We start from the raw sequence: 21,298 nt of genomic DNA, 5'->3' as shown, positions 1-21,298 counted from the left end.
AAAAGGAAAAATTGCCAGTGAAAGTCTACTATGAAGAAGGGAAGAGGTGACCTTTCTTTTTTTCTCACAACCTTGCATGCGCATGTACTTCCCAGCAATAATCAGAGCAGTGGAGTGGACAGCAGTGAATGTAGTGCCTTACAGAAAGTGTCAATACAGTAAAAAAGGCATCGCACTGAAGCCTCAGTGAAGTGGTTGTTTAGCACTGCATGCATATATTTGCATCCTGACAAATGTAGTAACACTGACAATTAGGGATGCCTCCTACCGCCAATGTTTGTTTTGAGCGTTTGCAAATCACTGGACTGTGATTACCACATAAATTTAGGTCATTATGGGACTGCCACTTTTATCGAAATAACGTCTCCAATGTGGTCCTCTTGAAATCCCAGCGACTGTGTTACATTGAGGGTTTATATTACGCGATGCGTGCACTATGCTCTAACTAATGGTACTCTAAGAAAAAAAAAAAAGAAAGAGAGATAACAACAAATGGCAGACAGGCTGGGTTGGCAGGCATAGCAAGAGCAGTCCAAATGAGCAAGGGCAGTCAAGAGAGAACAACAAGGTGGAAAAGAATTTTTAGTACGCCATCTTTAGTAAAGGCCCCGTCTGGTGAGACTAAAATTGCATATTCATTCAACCCCGCTCGCAGATCACTTCTACAACCTGCAAAAAAAGAAAAATGAAGATCAGTCAAGGCAGGGTTGACATAAAGGCTTCCCATTCATTTAAATCTTCTCTAAGAAGGTTTTGCTTACACTGGGCTCCATCAGCATTGGATCAAAGCAGCGATGAATGGCACTTCCCATTAGTTCATCCAGCAGCACGTGCACAAGGCTGGAGGGGAACAAAATTTGCGCCATCAGTTCACTGCACTGAATCAAGAACTTTCACCCTTTCTGCTGCAGCAATATAGACTGCTTGCAAGTTTTAAAAAGGCTGGCAAAAGTTTTACAAACGCTTTCAAAAGTCACCCGCTTACCCGCAGCCATATTCAATGTAATGAGCATTTTTCACTGCTTGTCTCATGCAAAAACTCATACATGTTCTGAAACTTTGGTCCCCATTGCATAGTTGGTGTTTTTATTTCCTTTTGCATTAGCTTTTGTTTAATGATGTCTTCTATTTGTTGTATTTGTTGAGCAGGGTACGGGTGGCAGGGCCTTCATCAGGCAGACAGCATCTGCCTTTTACAAGACTGAATTGTGTCTGAAGGAATGCTTGAAACAAAATAAAAATAAATACAAAATCATTTTCCCACCGAGCTCCTTAGCCCTTAATTTGTTTTAATTGCCAGATAGGGTACCAACTTTCTGGCTTTTAACCAAGAAACACTGACAAGCAGCAACCTGTAAAGAAATGTTTTGCTCCTATTCTTCCTAGATAAAACATTTTAACCACATTTAAGAGCCCGTGCAGAATGACTACTGCTGTTTGAGGTACTGCTGTGTGACATACTGCTGTGTGAAGTACTGCTGTGTGAAGTGGAACACGAAAAGCTATTTGAAACTGGAATAAAACTACTTTAGTTGGCTGTACAGAAATGTTGCTGAACAGAGGTGGCCGTCACAAATCTGTCACTGCTGAAGAAAGTGGAAGCAATTTCTAACTAGCATTCCACATAGCCTCTTGTGTGATTTATCCTGCTTGAATGGTTTACTAAACCTATGTGTGCTTAGTATTCTACATGTACAATGCTCCTTAAATTCGAGACAACATCACAAAATCCAAAGACAAGACATTTAACCTGCAGCAAAAGGCTTTTTTTGTCGTATGCCAGCCAGTGTAGGGCTTCTGTAAACAATCACAACAAAGTAACACCTTTGTTACGGCACATGTATATGTGTGAATCAGAATAAAAAACCATGCTGAGTAGAAGAAAAGTACAAAAAACATTACGTCTTTGAATTTCTTATGAGCTCTTGGGGATAAAAATCTCCAGGATGCGTAAATGACAACCAGAGCTCATAGGCAGCTTTGCTACTGTCCGGATGTTCAAGACCACACATGTAGAGAAGAAAATTGGACTTCGGTTCTCTACAGTGTGTGAGTGAAACCAGGTTATCGCTCGTCCGCAGATTGCCACTCGTGTCCTGGAGACTTTTGTCCCTACAGTACCTCTCAAGCGATTACTATCTTTTTGAAAACGATAAACTGTTTAATGAAAGGAACTTGTGCACAGGTCATTTTGAGCAGTTAAATAGTTACATTACTTTATAAACTTGACTGTTTTGCATCTCGGACACAAAGCAAATAGAGTTTAGTACTTGTAGAGAAGTAGACTCTCTTGACTGGCAGTTGTGTAATTTGGTCCCTTCAAGTTGAAATTTTCTGTACTTCGCTTTATTTGCCTCAGCACAAGAAGCTGGTTAACGTTTCCTATGCACATAATGGTGTAAGAACTCAAGAACAAATAGGACAAAAACAAGAGTCGACAACAACCAGGACAACATGCCTATGCAGGCTATAACTAATAAATGACAATTCTTCCACCTTATTATCGTTTGTGATGCGCAAACAAAGAAAGATAGTTGAAAATGCATTGATGTTCATCAGAATATGCATTCACTCTGCAGTTCTGAGATGATAAACAAAATTTTCCTGAGTAACTCTGCAGAAAAAACATTTGGTAAACGGTCATTGAGGACCAAACTGATGCGGCCTTTCATTTCAAAACACTTTTAGCATTTTCGAATTACCCAGCTTTTCAAGACACTTTCAGCATTTGCAAATTACCCAATGACACAATATATTTAGACTGTGCCAGCCACATGCACAAGTCTCCAGCTCTTTGAGCTTGTGCTTATTACAGTCCATTGCTGAACATAGCGACAGTGCTCCAATATTTCTAATAAAAGGTGCTGCTTTCCAAGAACAGCCCCTTGCATGTTAACTCTGTAAATGGTAGACTCCTGTACGAATGCTGCAGCACACAGCAATCAATTCCTCCAACCTACAGATCTTTTTCAATGAAATCCACTACAAATGCAGCCTGCTGGTAGCTACACACTATGTACGCAGCTCAATGCTCAGTACAAATTTAAGGCCTCTGGTGTACGCATTTCAAAGATGTACAGCTGTCTCATCCAGTGCCCAATTCCTTGAAAATATTTTTAAAATATCAGCATTTACATTTCTGGTTGATTCAAGCCGTTGAAAACAATACAAAGACCCAAGCTTTTGCCATAGGATGGATTTGACTGAATTTCTTTCAAATATTCTTTTACTTGCAAATCTCCGCAACAGTACAACTATTTAAATTTGCAGGGTTATGGCAGCCTTGACTGAAGTGGACTAGATGTGATCTTTTATTGAAACGCAAGGTAGAAAATGGCAGGGGGAAAAACTACAAAGGCCACAACTGGTGTGTGCGGTGCACACTAAAAACACTGCGGATGCACTTTCCTGTGAGCCCAGGCTACAGAAATCAATGCAAATAGCACCAGGTTTTCAGCAAAAGTTTTACTCCAAACATTCCTGCATACCAGTTCACTATGGCATTCGCAACAACAAACAGCATAATGCAAACTACAAGGAACAGTAAAAATTTCTGACACCTTTTGCACTTCTTTGAAACCGATTTCTGAAGGAATTTTTCAATTTTAATCAATTTTCTGATGAGTTCAGGGAATACAAATCGATGATAACTGCTGACTCATTGCTATTGCACGACAAACTGGAATTTCCTCTTTCACCAGTAGTCACCCATTTTAGGATCTTCACAACCCCATACTGAAATACAGTGATTAATGAAAAGGCATTCAAAGAAATGAATATGCCTGGAAAAAATAAATACCAGAAAATCAGAAGCCTGATTACAGACCAAGGCCAGCTTACTTTTCATCGCTGACAAACCTCCACAGGTAAAGCTGCAGGTAATGGGTATCAACTTGAACTTGCTGCAGCCCGTACCGACTAAAAGTCTTCAAGCGTACACACTCCAGAAATGTCTGCAAAAAAAAAAATGAAAAGTTCTTGTAGAATAGAAAGTTTTGATGCGCTTGTGATTCCTTTGTTTTTGAGAGAAGTGAACAGAACAAGCCCTAGCATATTCAAACTAGCTTACGGTGATTTTTTTGCGGCTATCTCCAAGAAATCAGTAAACAAGGCCAATGAAATTTGGCCTTGCATAAATATGAAAAAGAAATGAATGCCTATTTAGAGTTCCTGCCAGCTAAAAGGCTATGGTAGGTTTTAAATAATGAGTTAAACCATTTTTTCTTCAGCATAGCCAGACACAATAAAAAGCAGTCTTTTACACACAAAACCATGTACTGACAGCATAATCCAAGCTTTCAGCACTCTTAAAGCAGGAGACATCTCAAAATGTTCAGTGTATCTCAATTCCATTCATAAAGAGGGAGCTCCATGTGAATGATAAAGAGAGCGACGCGACAAGGCAGCGTGGTAACAACCGCCGCCATTCACTCCCTTCTCTTAGCGGCCACCCCCCAAGCAAGCGAAGGCAGCAGGCAACATGCACAGTGGTTTCAGTGCCTCCACATTCCAGCTTAGAAAGCACACTGGTAACCTTTCTCTGTTCTCTCTCTTAGATTACTGCGGGTGTGCCTCATACCCAGGGCAAAAGAAATATTTTTTTTACAACAGCAGTGTAGCGGCAACAGCAATGATCAAGATGGCGTGCTTGCGGAGGTGAAGAAAGATCACGGATCCATGAAGGAGGCGTGCTTTCATTATGTGCCTGCGCACTCTGGCTTAGTAAACACTCCTGTAAACTGTCCCCTTGATCAGCTTGTTAGTGAGCAAACAATGCAAGTGAGAATATGTGCCATGCGTAATCCGCCTTTTTCACAAGATGTGGCGGCCTCTGGAGCGCGGCAATAATTTGTCTGCTACTGGTTGAAAATAAATGCATGTGGAAGACACAGGTGCGGTCCGATTCCACGAGGCTCCAACTGCACACACGAAGTGGCGTTTGCTTTACAGCTGCTGTCATCTGTCCTATGTGTTTCTACAGTCAGTTACAGCTCAAGAATGGAGCAGTGAATGCCCCTCAAAAGGGGCTCCAGTACTGGCTCAGCAGCAGAGGCGAGGCAGGAAAGAGATAGGGGCCTTTGTCCAGAGGCTCCCTACAATTAACCACTCCGCACCCCTAAAGCCCCTCTATGGTCAACAGAAAACACTATGGAGGGGCTTTACACACCCCCAGCCCAAACAATGAACAACGAACTCCCACTGGCACGGGGACAAAAGCCCTTCTCCTTCCCTTTCCTGCCTAGTCTCTGCCTATTGAAAACCAGTTGACGCCAGTGGCTGGAGGGCCTTCTTTGAAGGGCTTTGCTGCTGCATTCTTGAGATATGACTGAGTATAGGTGACATGATCTGCGAATGCACAGTAGGAGATGCCAGTTTGTGGGCAACCAATGTAGCTGTAGGAGGAGAGGCAGCGTGCATGCGCAGAGTGGCAGTGTGGAAAATGCGGATTCTGCACCTACAGCTGGAGTGCAGAGGCATTGTGTGTCGAGCGCCCTCAACTGCGGCTCGACACGCACCTTGCCTTGCAGTGTGCCCACTTGTACCTGCTCCAAATGTTGTTAACCCTCTGTTACCCACAAACAGACTGTCCTCTTTATTTAAATGTTGCTGGTGTGCTTCACAGCTAAAGCAAAAGAAATATTTTCTCTAGGATGGCGGTGCATCAGCGGCGGCGATGATGAACACGCCAAAAACGCACTTGCTAAGGCAGACAGTTCTCGGGGGAGGAGCTATGTGACAAACCGGAAACAGCCAGTCTGCATGGCTAATCTTGGCCGGATTTCCAGGCGATGAATGAATTTTTCTCGGGATACAGAACCAAGCGGCAAGACAAGCGACACAGGCAAAATGCTTCGCGCAACGGCACTGCTTGTCGCTTGCCGCCATCACGTTCGGGTGAGTATTCACATACATGGAGCTGAGCCTGAATCATAATTTCTGATAATACATATTACTGACTGATTACGAATCACAGTACAGAACCCCCAGCGTGCAATAACTGAATCAAAAGATTTTGCTACAATGTTGCTTTGGTTCCTCAAGCTTTCAAACTTTGTGTAGTTAACATCAATACAATTTCAACTAGAAAATTCGCAACACTTACAGTGCTGTTATGCACAACAATCTTGCATGTCAACATCACAACGTCACCGTCTGCCACAGCTGCAATTTCTGCAATCACAAGGTCTCTGACCCAGTTGTGCCTGGCGTGAACACAACTAAAATGCAGTTTTTGAACATAAACGAGCGCGCATAGATGGTAATATGTATTAAAGGACTTAGACACCTAATTTGCATGGTATTCGCCTACGACCGCTACATATAATGAAATTTCTTCTCTCATGGTGTTTCGGCGTTGGTTTCATCAACCAAACAATGGCTGTGACGTGTAGTTAAACTTTAGGTCACATGAGGCACGAAAAAACGGCAACATAAACGCTGACACGTGGTTTCAACTCGCCACAGCACTTAAACCAGCCTGCTTCAAGAGCTACAATCACAATAAATGACGCACCAGCAGTTAAACTGCAGGTTTTTTTCCTGCCTCACGTGACCTAAAGACTGACTACACGTCACAATGTTTGGTTGATGGAACCGAAACAGCGTCAAGAGGAAATTCAATTATAAATTATTTAGTGGCCGTAGGTGAATACCACGGGGTGCTCCATGTACACGATGTCTAACGCATCATTTAAAAGAAGAAAACATGCAAGCAAAAATTTGGTGTCTACAGTTCTCAAGGCACTGCCATCATCTGCAATCTCGTGATTGCAGACCATATGAACACCTTTGTGCATGCAATGTTCAACCTGCTACAATGCAATACCCAGTGTCACCAACAAAATCAGGTCAATCTACAGAAAAACCACAAAAAAAAATTGGGAGCAAGTCTACAAATTTTAAACCGAATTTCATTACTGCCGATGGCATATATATTATTTTAAAGGGAACAAACAGCACCTGAAATGTTTAAGTGAATGGAGGGTAACCTGAAAAACTTTACAAGTCGTGTTTACTTTCAAGTTTTTCAAAAAGGCTGTTCAGATTTTTTTTCTATTTTCTGAAGCAAAAACATAAGAGAACTGCTAGCTTCAGGAAAATGTGATGAAACTAACCTTAATATTTCCCAAGACCCCCATTGCCAATTACATTCATCCGCGCCTTTGTTCCCAGACTAAGGCCAAGTGAAAAAAAAAATTATGTTCTAGCTCTGCCAAAAAGTCTGCTGAAGCCAACATTTTGCCAGCAATTCCACTGTAGCTCAAGATGCAAGCTTGATACATTCTAAGAAAGATGGTGGTATTGTACAAGGAGACATGGCAGTCATTTCATATGGCTGAAAATTCTCTGACAGTTAAATTTTCAGAATTCCTCAGTCCAATAGCAAAACAAATGAATGAGTGGTTCATACCTTTAAGCCAATTTTGATGATGCCTGTCATGACTGACACACGAGAAAACTCAACCGTGGTAAAGATGTCTATCTTTTCTGAAAAGAGCTTCTGAATGTTGCTCAACAAACTGTGATCAACGCTCGAAGGCCACCGAGCACTCCAGTGTGCACGGCCCGAGGCACTGTATGGGTAGGTACGACGGCTTGAATCACTGCTCCGCTCATTGCGAGCACCTTCCTCGTAGAGTTGGCCTACACGCACATCCACTGCTGTCACATCTTCTACAACACGCTTCATCACTGCCCGCACATTGCGAGGCTCAAGGGCATTCATCCAGTCCCGTGCTTCAACGCTTTTCCGTAGCATCTGCAAGAGCATCAAAGCATAGCACTACACATGAAAAAATTGCTAAGAGGTTACATTACATTTCAATGTAAAAAATAAACAATGATGCACGCTTTTACGGGACGTTGCCATTCACACAAACAGCCTGCAAAAAGTACACAAAAAGCTTAGAGTAGAAAGCGACTCAGGCTATGAGGGATGCCATAGTGGAGGCTCCAAATAATTTTGACCCCCTGAGGATTTTTAACATGCACAGTCATCACATAATACATGGGCCTCTAGCATTTCACCTCCATTGAAATGTGACTGCCGTAGCCAGGGTTGAACCCGTGTCTTTCAGGTCAGCAGCCGACCGCCACAACCACGGAGCCACTGCCGCGGCTTTCCACCTTAACAGTATGACGCGATAGCATTAATGGGTCCCTTCAGCAGCCTGGGGTCCTCGTTGTGTATCACTTCACAGACACAAATACTGCTCTTTCTTCACATAACGCTTAACCTACCTTTAAGAGTACAATGCAATTGCATTAGAGATCCCTCCCGCGCAAGTACCCCTTCTCTGTCACCTAGTTTCTGCCTACGTGTCCACATACCGTAAAAACCGGAATATAGGTTGAACTTTTTTTCAAAAAACCTTGGCCAAAAGTCGACCCCAACTTATATATCGGCCACTGGTGCAAAAACTATGGAAGTCTTGCAACAATGGTTGGCTGAAGTCAACAGCCTCCATCGCCATTAACAGCAGCGCGGTATGGCGACGTTGTGGCATCGCCAATTTGCGTTTCCGCTGTCACAAAGTTATTTTGGTTTATGGCTGGGTGTTGTCGGCATGGAAGTCTCTCCCCGCAGAGATGGTGCACAAGTCTTTTAGAAAATGCAGCATAAGCAATGCGCTAGACGCCACAGAGGATAATGCTCTATGGGACGTGGGCAGCGAGAAGCAATTGTCATCCGACTCGAGTTCGGACGACTCTGATGACTCGGAGTAACGCTTGCACACTTCGTGCCCTTCTCTGTACTGTACACCCAGCCAATTCTTTAACAGTATCGCGCGACCATTGCCTCACATGTCTGCCAGCACCTTATCACGGTGCGGTGAAAGAAGCGAGAGTAAGCACATGTGTACAAAGAAGCAAGAGTAAGCACATGTGTACAAAGAAGCGAGAGTAAGCACATGTGTACACATGTGCATATCTCGCTTGTTTCGCCGCTCAGCGCCGTTAATAAGGCACTGCCAAGCACGCGGGTCGATGGTCGCACGATAGTGTTAAAGAACCAACCAAGTGTGCATACGAGCCGCATCTAAATGAAAATAAATACTGTCACCATTGTGCAGCCAGTTGAGTCGCATTTGTTTCAAGGTAAGGGTGTCTTTCGGTACTTTTGCCGTTGAAAAAGATTTTTTCATTTTTAGAATTGGTTAGTTGGGAGGTCGACCTATATTCCGGTCCGACCTATATTCCGGTTTTTACGGTATGTAGAATTGGTCATTCACGACTTTACATTCATAGATCGCGGTGAGTCCTCATACCACTTCTAGCGCAGTGTTGCAGCAGTGAAGTGATGTGCCACTGGCTATTCCCGAGCAACCTCCCATGACCAATCATTAATTTAACTGCCACCTGCCACGGCAGGCAGTTTGCTCGCAATATGATGGGCAGTCATGGTGGGAAAGTTGTGACGACATCACAGTCACATGATCTAGGTGGCAATTGGACCACCTGCTTTTCTGCTCACAATGCCGCTAGCAACACCAGATTTTCTGCAGAACGGCAGCCTTAACGCTGTCACGTTAATAAAACCTTTGCCCTGAATGCCTACATAAATGCAGTGATGCACATGGCAGGAAACGTTAGTGTGCATTTGTGTTCTCTCCAACTCCAAGTTGCCTTCATTTGGCCCTCAAACTATTAAAGGGTGGCTGGTCGATCTGTTAAATTTACTTCATATTTTAATATGTTGTTGCCTGATAAATAGAATTAAGAGTTCTACAATTAGTTTTGCCCTCAAAATTTTTTGCAAATCACAGAAAATTTTTCATCACGCAGAGGTGGGGTTCCATGCCTATGCACTCTGTTGTTTTGGCAAACTTTGCTTATGAATAAATTAAAATATATAGTTGGATGAAAATTTGTAGGGAGACAATATAGATGTCTCAGTCTGCGTCTTGTCTTTTTTCGAAATTACAAACTTGGCCCAAATAATTTTTTATTTTTTTATGCCTACTTTGAATGTCTGCATCTCAAGAAAGGCGTGTGCCAGAGCTGCCATAATTACACATTCTGTTCTACACAGGCTTGTCTAGATGAAACACAGATGAAATGCAATGTTTACATTAGTTACTTTCACTGCTTTGCTCTGTACTGCTTTACAGTGAAGTCAGACTTTTTCGCACTAATAATGTAACTCTCTTTCTCATTAGTTTCACTGTGTAGTAACCACACAGAACAGAAACCCGAAATTACCCGGTGGACCTGACTGCAGACACCATGCCATCCCGTGACTGAGGAGGGAATCAAAACCAGCTGAACCCCTGTGCCCATGCTACACAGGAGGGGGTTTGTCACTTTTGTACTTCTAGTGCTTTAGATTCTATTATTAAAACTCCATACTAATAAACTACTTCAAGCCACAAGATGCCTTGCTTACTCTCCTCTGAGCTTTACCTGTTCAAAACTATTTACAAGACTCGGACTTCCTCACTGCACACTTGCCGTCACCTGTAGTGTGGAGAGTAGTGCATAGTGAGCTGCCATGGATATTCAACATTTACACTAATTATTTTCAGCAAAGCTCGGCAAAATCTGCGCATCTGGCATCCACAGAAGATAATCCGCTGATCTAAAATGATGTTACATAGGGGTTTACACCTTCTTAAAGTCCCTTTTACACCTTTGCAATGACATCACTCACCTGTGAAATAAGCAGTCCTTGAACTCGAACAAACTGGTCGATGAGAGTCTGGAAAATAAGTACGGACATGAAAAGAGAACGATACTTCAGCATGATCAAGCCTTTCTAAACATGGCCAAAATAGGTTTATTTCTTGCTATATTTACAGAAACTACACATCAAAAATAATACTTTAACTGATAACTCCACAGTGTTTAAAGTAAACTTCAGACTAAATTACTGCATAGCTTCTACAGCTTCTTTTACTTTCACAAATTTCCTAAATTCCAAACTTCTCAAATATTTCCCGCACGAATGCACCATGCAGCTAACTGTTTATTCTTACAAACCGATGTCCTTAGCTTATAGAAATATATCAGGGGTGCTTACAATATAAACATATTACTGAGTGTAGCTTGCTCATATCAGCTAAAAGCAACAAACCTGCACCAAAAAACATCTGCACAGAAGTTATGATTCTCAGAAAGCTCCACTTCAAAAATCTGAGCCCCATTGTCAGTCAGCATAACAATGCAGCAGTGAGTATTGATGGCTCAATCAATTAACACAAGAGCTGTTCATCCTTGCCTAGTGTGACAGCTGCACAAGCCCATGCAAAATGGGACTTGCCCAACACCCTAGTCACCACTGCATGAAATGCCTTACACACTGCTTTACATCTACAAAAATTTGGCAAGCACTGACAAATGCTAGTGGATGAATTTTTTTCCTCTGTGGAGAAATTCAACTGCACACCCTCTTGCCTCATATACACTCCATACCAGACTGCCCCAGCAAAGTACTGAGGAGAACAAAACTGAAAGGTTTCTAGTTACACTCTGTGCCACCAGCACATGCCTCTGACAATAAGGGCGAACAGAACAAAACAGGAGGCATTGCTTTTAGAGTGGGCCTCATACACCAACTACCCTGTACGATTATATAGAAAAACCTCATTCATTAGAAGCATGTCATTCTGTGAAATGTGTTTAAAGTGAGCAGCTTTCGAATTAATTTAAGAGTAGGAAAACAGAAAAGACTAGTGCTAAAAACTATTATGCCTTGCCATATCGCCTTTTATTCATGTGCAACGCCTGAAGAAATCATCAATATATGGCCCAATTTCGCAGTTCACGGCACACACACACTAATTTCTTCCATTACGCGAAATGGACGAAATTTAGTTTCCACCACCACACATAGCAAAACTGTAATCATCATTTAATGATTCAGTAACTACTGCTAGACCTGGTGTTCAGATAGGCTTAATATCATTGATGGTTGCTAGAAACTCAGTTATACTAGTTTCGAAGCCCACATAACATGTTTGTGCCTGTCCACCAATGTTTAAATGACAAGCAAAGCTCTCCACCACTCGTCATCAGATTGCCCCGAGCCTTACCACTGCACGATGCAATGTGGTGCAGCTCGAAGCGCTGTATTCTAAGACACTAGCTTCCTGGCTTCCTCAATTCGATATGCCCATAAGCATTCCTTCAATCCTTCCATCCCAACCAACATGGCTTTCTAAAAGGACTTTCCTATGAAATCCAACTAACCTTGCTTATAAACAACTTAATCTCCAACCCTGACCTAAACTTTCCCAATGGCGCTCTATTTCTAGATTTTAAAAAGGCAACTGACGAAGTTGCACTACAGGCTACTGCGAAAACTCCCATTCCTAAACCTTAACCCTTCTATTATAGAATGGATTTCAAGCTTTTGGACTAACAGAGAGCAATTTGTCTATGTTAACAGTCATTCCTCCCCACGTTCTCCATTTATTTCAGGTGTTTTGCAAGCCACAGTACTCAGACCCTTGTTTTTCCCAACTCATATTAACTATCTTCATGCCAATATTTCATCTAACATCTATTTATTTGCCAACGATAGTATAATTATTTACTGTCTCATCAACAACAGCACTGACGCTCACATCCTTCAATAAGGTCTGGCCTAAACTGAAATTTGATGCAAAGACTGGTAAATGTTGGTTAATATTACTAAAATATGTTTGACTCCCTTCCATCCCAAGCTATCATTAATTCCACCCAAATACAATGTTTGGTTCTGAAATGATGACTGATTTTTTATGGTGCATGGTGAGTCAAAGACCCATTCCCCAAGCATTTCACCCTAAAGAAGCCGAGCACCAGGCCAGGGTAGAGCTTGTACCCATTGTATCACCGGTGGGTAACCAGTGGCACTGGGGATCAAACCCCGCATCCCCCACATGCGAGGCAGATGCTTCAACCACTAGGCCACCGTTGCGGTGATTATGAAGTGTCATCCATTTCTTTGTGCAAGTACTTGGGCATTACTATAACGCACTACCTAATATGGCCGTCCCATATCATGCACATTACTAATAAAGCCAACAACACCCTTGTTTTTTAGCCAATATCTGTGATTCACTTCTCCATCTACAAAATTACCAGCATATCCAAAGTTTGTCCATCCGAAACTAGAATACACACCAGCAATACGGGACCCTCACCAGTCTAACTTCTTTTTAAGGCTAGATAAAATACAAAACCACACTATCCATTTCATATGTATCAGCAGCGCGAACACAACACAGGAAGAAGAAGGAGAAGAAGGTAAAGAGCGCTGAATTGCCAATTTTTTTTTTGAGGAACACTGAACCCGCACTTTTATACACATACCAGGTAAAATCCCACCAGGGGGGTAATCAAGGCACGCGATCGAATTGGGACCAACACGATGTCCAGGGTATCAAAATGATAACTACAATCGCACTATACAAAGACTTCCATGAAATGAAGCACGAATGACATGCGGAAAAACAAGACAATGTAAAAACAGGGTTGAGTATGTGCAAATGGAAAAATGAAAAAACAGAGTTGAGGGCGCGAATTTTGCTAAAAACATAGGAAGGCAAGAACACGGTAAAAAGGTAAAAACAGGGTTGAGTGTGCGCAAATGGAAAAATGGAAAAACACTATCCATGGAAACTATCCATTTCATTCCCTATGATTACTCATGTTATTCCAGCGTGTCTGTTTTAAAGTCGAGGGTTAACCTACCCAACTATAAAACACAATGAAAAATTTCTCAATTGTGTCTTTCTCATAAGTTTCATAGAGCATCAGTCATATCACCAGCTCCATAACAACCTGCAACTTCTGGTGAAAACAATGTTCATCTCGAGCTGAAAATTACATGGTCTTTTTGCTTTATTTGAAATGAGTTGACACACTTGATAAGATGATGTAGTTAAGAAGGTGCACTTTTGGTCTATAAATGAATTGAACCCCATTAAAAAAAAAAACCTGAAAAGGGTACCCATATACTCTACACTTCAAAAAAAAAAAGAATTGGTAAATTGGTTTTGAGGAAATCAAAGGCACAATAACTGACCCACTTCTCGATGGACACCTCAACCACACAATAAGGCAAGGGAGGAAGGTGGGCATCAAAAAAAAAACAAAAAGAGGTGTCGTAGTGAACGGCGCTGAAATAATTTAGACCACCTGGCGATCTTTAATGTGCACTGACACTGCACAGCAACAGGTGTTTTTTTTCATTTTGGCTCCACTGAAATGTGGCCGCAGCAGCCAAGTTCAAACCCAGGTACTCTGGCTCTGTAGTCAAGCGTCCTAACCACTGAACCACCGTGGAGGGTAAAGTAAGGATTGTGACAAACCTGAGCCACATCACTGGTTTCCTGTATCAGCTGTGATGCAGGCGTCAAATTCTTGGCATCAGGAATCCCAAAGTGCTCGTCTGCCATTCCAAGCTGCAGCCAGAGAGAGTACATCAGTAGCTGTCACAGAAGGGAAGTAGCAATAGGCACAGGGCACAGATGGAATTCTTACCAGCTGGCTCACAAGTGCATTCTTCATCTCCACACTAAACCGAGACAACAGCAGCAGCAGACTTGGAGGTGCACCACCACTTTTTTCTCCTGCAGTCTCACAAAACTCCTGCAAATGCGCCAAAGCACAGGAACATATACACTACTACATAAGTCCCAATTATGCAAATAAATGGTGTCCTTAATAGTTATAACCAATACGAATTGCTTCAGAAATTTCCTTGACGCAATTCTTGAATGTTCGCCAATTTGGAATAGGACCTATTTATTTACTACATGCATAACATTCATTCTACAATTTGCTGGTCCAGTAGGTCAAGCGGTCATGACAAACATTTATTTACATATATAAGTTAATCATTAGTTACCTGCACCATCGCATAGAGTATTAAAGCAGACGGAGTAATATGTTTGCATCTGCACAAGAACCAATTAATCATTTAAAGCATGGAAAAAAGCACCGCTGGAGGAGAGATAAACAATGCTTGATGGCGCACTACTCCAAGCTCAGCCAAAACCAAAAAATAAGAATGAAAAACATCACCCCCCCCCCCCCCCCCCCCCAAAAAAAAAAAAAGTTCCTTGATCTTCAAACGGTTGTCCAGTAGCTTTGATATGTAAGTCGGCAGTTGAATAGATTTTTCAATTTATGCCGGCTCTAGAGTAGTAAATGTTTTGGACCAATTTTAATCTAAGATTTCTTCTGCTGTTGCTCAGTTCTTGTCATCTGAGTTTGCATTTACTCTCTGTCATGCTAAGTTCCTGGCTATAATTACCTAGTACAAATCTGAGTGCCCTGCTCAGAATCTTCTCTAATTTACTTGAAGCACCAGTGTATGCAAGTGCCAACAAACACATCCATATTCAAATATCGAATGCATGTGGCTAAAATACAGCTGCGTTTTTAAATTACTTAACAAATGTTTCAATTTCGGTGTAAAAAACCCATACCGATAACTGATGCTCCCTTATTTCTACCAATGTGTATTCCATTGTACATCAGAGGTAAAGACACCTGAGCATTCAAAGTCATTCAAAGTGATATCATTAATTCTATACCCCTACAAATGAATACAGTGCTTTCTTATAAAGGTAAAATGAACAGTTTTTACTTAATGACATTTCCCAACATATGCACCAGTCTACTATAATGTCCAAATCAGCTTGCACAGTATGTGCTACATGGTTCTTATAACTCTATGCACAACACAATCATTAGCAAACATCCCGAATGAAGACTAGATACCAACTGCAATATCATTTATGTGTAATGAAAACAAAAGTGGTCCCAGCAGAGAGTTTTGGGAGACTCCTTAGGTAACTGCCACATCCCATGGCTTTAGGTGCAATCAGAAACTATTCACTTTAGACATTAGTTACACTCTGCAAAGCAATGCTTTATTGTGCTAGCATTTTTGCTATACATACCATGTGAAGCCTCTTTTGCTTCAGCAAAAAGATGTTTTTTCGTGGAATTTCTTCCCAATCAAAATGTGCCATCATGTACACCACACAATTTATTTTTTATTTTTTTTCACACAATGCATGGAGTCATATCACAAAAACCAGTAAGTCTAAGTAGTTTAGAAGGGCTTCATGGTGGGCGAGTTAGTGCATGGCTGCTGTTAAGAACGAATTGCACATATAGAAAAGACAAACACAAGAAAACAATGAAGACGGAAAGAACGCAATTTTTTCCGTCTTCCATCTTCATTGGTTTCCTGTGCTAGTCTTTTATGTGTGCGCAACTCATTCTTAACAAAAGCCTATCTAGACAACTGAAAACAAAAAATATAGCAATGCTGCTAGTGAGAGCACTTACTCACCAAGGCCATTCTGTTTATGGTGCGTATGAAAGCCACAACAATGCCTTCATGTACTTCCAAGCAAAACATGTCTTGAAAGTTTGTCCGCTTCGCAAACTCAACCTCTGCCTGAACAAAAGCCTGGAAATAAAAGTTCCAAGCAGCATTAACACTCTTCAAAGTTGGTTGCCCCATTTCCAGTACTGACACTGAAGTAGTGCACTGTTTTTGAGCAAAAAATAAAACAAGCACAACTGCCAGGTTTCTTTCGCTTGAGAAAAGGGCTGACTTTGTATCAAAGGCTACAAAGGCACGGCTGACAACTGAAAGTATCGGTTTAACTGAACTAGCATTAATAGTATTCACTGATTTTATCAAACTTGCACTTGGCAAGGAACTTTTTGTGGGCGCTGTTTTTGTTGAATCATGATGCTCTCTTTCCAAAATTTCATGCGCTAGGTGTGCGCAGCACAGCGCAGCCCTCACTCTTCTGCGCAACTATCTCAATGACTGAGTTCAAATAGCTCAATTCACTAACAAATTTTCAGACTGAAGAACAGGGTTTTTTGGTTTTATGGAGTTTAATGTCCGAAAGCGACTCAGGCCATGACAGATGCCGTAGTGAAGGACTCTGGAAATTTTGGCCACTTGGGGTTTTTTTAACATTCACTGACATTGCACAGTACACGGACCTCTAGCATTTCACTTCCATCGAAATGCGACTGACGTGGCTGAGATCAAACCTGCATCTTTCAGGTCAGCAGCTGAACACCATAACCACTGAGCCAACGTCGCAGCTTAGAATGAAAAATAAATTAAGGTGTTCTGCAAGGTTCAATTTTGGGCCCTCCTTTTTTTTTTTTAACATACATTAATGATTTCCCTCAAAGTATTATTAATTCTAACTCTACCCTCTATGTCGACACTACAACATTTTCATCTGATAACATCTCTTATCTAACGAGGCAATTAAATAATATAAAAACATCAACATCAGGTACTTTAGTAACCTGCTACAAGTCAATCCTACAAAACAAATTTCAAGATATTTCAGTCTCACAATAGAGAACTTTCACCCACGCCTCTTTTGTGTTCAGGTACTCGTATCACTTACTGACCCAATTCAATAAACTCTTTTGATGTTGTCCTTGACAAACATTTAAAGTTTGATCTCCATGCTAAGTCTCTTACAACTACAATATCTTTTGGCATCCACGTGCTAATTAAAATTCAGAATTATTTTCAGCCAGAAATTATCCACTCACTGTACAACTCTTGTATACAGTCACCTTACATATTGTTATGGGCAGGACTTTTCGGTTTTACATTTAGAAACTTTGGCAGACTTTCTTCAGTGTTTATATCAGAATGCAGCTTTTTTTTCAGCGAATATTATTTCCCACGGATGAATTACGTTTCTATTTTTTTCGGTGATATAACAAGGTATTCCTGTGCTGTGAAAAGTCGCTTAAAGTTTATCTTGCCTTTTTTGAAAGCATGAACATTCAATTTAGCATCAATTAACCTGGTAAAGCACTAATAGCTCTGCTTGCAGAAGGAAATGCTATCACCAATATTTATAGATAGAACTGCTGAACAATAACACAACTGGAAGTTGACTTCCAAAAGATGGGTTGCTGGGTTGCCGAGCAAGAGGATGGAACATCAGCTTTTCAGCGTGTTGATGACAGCAATGGAGCTTTCACTAATCCCAAGTCAAAACACATGATCAAAGACTCGTGAGGGGCCTGTCAGAACTATGAGCTGGGATGGGCCGATGTGAAGATCGAACTCCATGTAACCTGATTTGGGCCCCCAGTCACCAGGGACTCCAGGGAAACGGTCAGGCCGATCAGGCCGCCCGCGCACTCTCTCCCTGGGCTATCTCCCTGTCCTTGGAAGCCTACTCCCAATCAGACAATCTGGTCCTTACATTCAAACATATCACCGATTACTACAAGGAGGAGCACTGGCGCTACTCGGCCCCTTGTAAGGAACTGGATCGCGCTGACGAGTGCCTCCCCATCAGAGAGAGAGAGAGAGAAAGGAATTTCAATGAGAGGAAAAAGTGGAGAGGTCGGCCGATGGTAACATGGCCCTGGCCTGCTGTCCTGTGCCTGGCGATAGTACTTAAACATTTCAACACATCCTTTGATGGCGCGTGCCAGTTCTGTGGGGAGGTGGCTGACACCTTCCACATGGTTTGGGCGTGTCAGTCAAACCCATCTATCCCCCCCAACCCAACCAGAGAGGACTGGGAGGCGGCCCTGCTCGGCTGTCAAGACCTAAAGACCCAAAAGGCCTTGGTTCAACGGACATGGGCGGCGTTGCTTGCCAATGGGGCATCGGAATAGGGGCTCCACCTAGTATAGCGAGGGGTAAGGGCCAATAGGGCCCTACCCCAATCACCTCTCTCTAAAATTTAATAGACAATAAATGTTTTTCACCACCACCTGCTCAGCCGTTGCAGTAGCCATAACGAGGCACATTTTCATGACACTTATGCATTGTTTTTACTGTCTTTAAATTTAACGAAGAAAACTACTTAACCAAGTCATTGCCCCAGGCAGGTGGTAATAGTGAACAGCATTATATAAACAGACAATGTTTGGTGGCGAAGTGGAGCCCTCAGTCAGCAGAGGCATGTAAGGTAATGGAGCAATGCCTCAAAACACAAAACTCCACTACCTTTTCTGAACATAACTATAAAAAATCAACACTAGTTCTGTAAAACACTTCTTTTCCACCATCTCATTATGGAATTCATTGCCCAAAACTGTCAAACCCTCTCACCCCCAAACGTCTTTTCAGAACTCTTTGGGGAATCATTTATTGTCCTCTCTTTTAAGTTTTTAATAGTTAGATTTTTTTTCTTTTCCACCCTTTTTTTTTACTTGCTACAAATGTTCGTTCTAATGTGTTTCTTCTGTTTTCTTGCACTGATATAATTACTACAAGTGTTGGCTAATACCGTATTTACTCGCATAATAGGCGCACGTTTTTTCCAGAAAATCCGGCTCTAAGTTCGGGGTGCGCCTATTACGCGGGGTTTCCGGAAATTTTTCGACTCGCAAAATTGAACACACCGCGTAAACGCACTCGTGTACGGGCCGCACCCCGTTTTCGCGAAGAAAATGTTAAAAAAAAAAAAGGTCCGTGTAAGGGCCGCACCGAAACTTTCGGGATGCATGCGCCGAGGCCTCCGCGATCGGCTCCGGCTGCGCGCAACGGGCGCTTGATCGCGGAGGCCACACACGCGCACAGGAGCTTCCAGACGCCGCCCAAGGCCAAGCTCATCATCATCATCATCGTTTTCCTCCGCCGCGAGCTTTCGCTCATAGAGTTTCTTACTATTACCTAGAGGGAAAGCTGGCGACCCCTCTATGGGAGTTTGCATGGAGACCCCACGTGACCACCTCAGCCACCATGGGCGCTCAAAGCATCATGGGGCGGTGAGCTACTTGTTGCGGAACTGCAACTTTTGGCCAAAAAATAATAGAAAAATTAAGCTGTTTGATAACTACAAACGTCCTAACATTCAATATCTTGTCTAATGATTGCAACAAACGAGCAGAAAAGCATTTAAGTGCAAAGTTTGCCCAAAATAAGAGACGACTCGCTCTCCTATTGGCCAAGCAGTGAACACTATAAAAACTAATATTTCGTAATTAACAGGCGCACTTTTAAAAGTAAATATGTTTTCAAAAAATATGTTGTTGCTTAAATGCTATAAGAGGTTTTTTAATGGCATTTCGGAAAAGTTAAACCTTTATTGGCGTCGTGTGTCGTCCCGGTTTCACTACTATGAGTTTTGCCCACTGCGTTCGCGCGAAAGTCGTCTGCGCACACACCAACAGCGTTTTCAGAATGAAACGTCTTAGTAGTGCCACTCCATGTTCCCGAAAAATTACGACTGTGCCGCAACAAGTAGCTCACCGCCCCATGATGCTTTGGGCGTCCATGGTGGCTGAAGTGCAGCGCCGCCAGCTTTCCCTCTAGGTAATAGTAAGAAACTCTATGCTTTCGCTATCTATATCGCCATCAGCATCTCCAGCTCGTTTTTTTTTTTGTTGTTGTTGTTGTTGCTGCTGTTAAGTGCCGGGATTTGCGGTAGCGTGATAGTTAACGTGATTTATGGCTTTGCCGCGGAGCGTTGATGTTTTAGCTCGACGGGCAAGCACCTTAACAGCTACACGGCTGGGAGTTTGCTCTCGAACGCGGCAAGCGTGCGGCAGGTCGGAAAATACGACGTGGCCGAGAAGTGCGGCAGTTGCGACTGCGGCGTCCCTAAATTTTCGTACGCGACTCCAAGCGCCGAGGTTTTCGCGGGCCTAAGTCGGGAACGTTTCCGGCTGGAGATGAAGCTTTCCAAACAGACGTTTAAAGTGAGCATCCCTGAAAACTGTGTGCGGCTGTTCTACGCGATGTCGTTGTACTGTCAGCAGCAAAAGTTTGCGGGATCTCCAGCGCGTGGCGGAGCGACGCAAAACTGCATTCCAGCGCCATCTGCCGCGATTACGCCCGATGTCGAGGCTCACGGAAATGGCGTTTGAAGCACGCTTTGCGCATGCCTATCCTTTCTTCGCTATCAAGCATGCCTTGACGTTTGCTTCCCCGTGACGTGCTTATCAGACTCAGGGAAACCGCTGCGCTGTGTGATGTTCGCAGCCAGTCCTACTTTGGCTCGCGCGAGGGATCGGAGCACTTGTCACCATCGCAGCAGCCGAAACAGACGCGCAACGACGGTGACACGGCGATTCGTTGCCAGTGGCAAAAGCGGATCCCGGCGAAGAACGCGATGAGACATGCCCTATAACAAAGAAAGGACAGGCATGCACAAATAATGGCTAACACGGAAGTGCTGTGAGCCTCGACATCGGGCGTAATCGCGGCAGATGGCGCTGGAATGCTGTTTTGCGTCGCTCCGCCACGCGCTGGAGATCCCGCAAACTTTTGCTGCTGACAGTACGTGCTGTGGGTCCGCAGCAGCTGCGACGGCAGCAGCACTAGTAGGGACTGGCAGAG

General features: G+C 42.8%; 1 protein-coding gene across 2 annotated transcripts in view; it reads right to left on the bottom strand.

Annotated features, from left to right (window-relative positions):
- Positions 1–563: 563 nt before the first annotated feature.
- The window catches only part of Vps51 (vacuolar protein sorting 51), a 42,735-nt gene continuing 22,000 nt past the window's right edge, over positions 564–21,298 (bottom strand). For both annotated transcript variants that reach the window (XM_089578736.1, XM_089578735.1), the window contains exons 12-19: positions 16,295–16,414; positions 14,470–14,577; positions 14,298–14,390; positions 10,652–10,699; positions 7,412–7,759; positions 3,841–3,953; positions 762–840; positions 564–669 (exon numbers count right to left, since the gene is read on the bottom strand). In XM_089578736.1, coding sequence (XP_089434862.1) covers positions 640–669; positions 762–840; positions 3,841–3,953; positions 7,412–7,759; positions 10,652–10,699; positions 14,298–14,390; positions 14,470–14,577; positions 16,295–16,414 — 939 coding nt within the window. In that variant the 3' untranslated portion in view covers positions 564–639. The remainder of the gene's footprint in view (positions 670–761; positions 841–3,840; positions 3,954–7,411; positions 7,760–10,651; positions 10,700–14,297; positions 14,391–14,469; positions 14,578–16,294; positions 16,415–21,298) is intronic.

Source organism: Amblyomma mixtum, chromosome 3 (genome assembly GCF_055824585.1).
Source record: "Amblyomma mixtum isolate Tamu chromosome 3, ASM5582458v1, whole genome shotgun sequence".
NCBI lineage: Eukaryota > Metazoa > Arthropoda > Arachnida > Ixodida > Ixodidae > Amblyomma > Amblyomma mixtum.
Note: the sequence above shows the minus strand (reverse complement) of the source record. Positions and strands in the feature narration are given on the sequence as shown.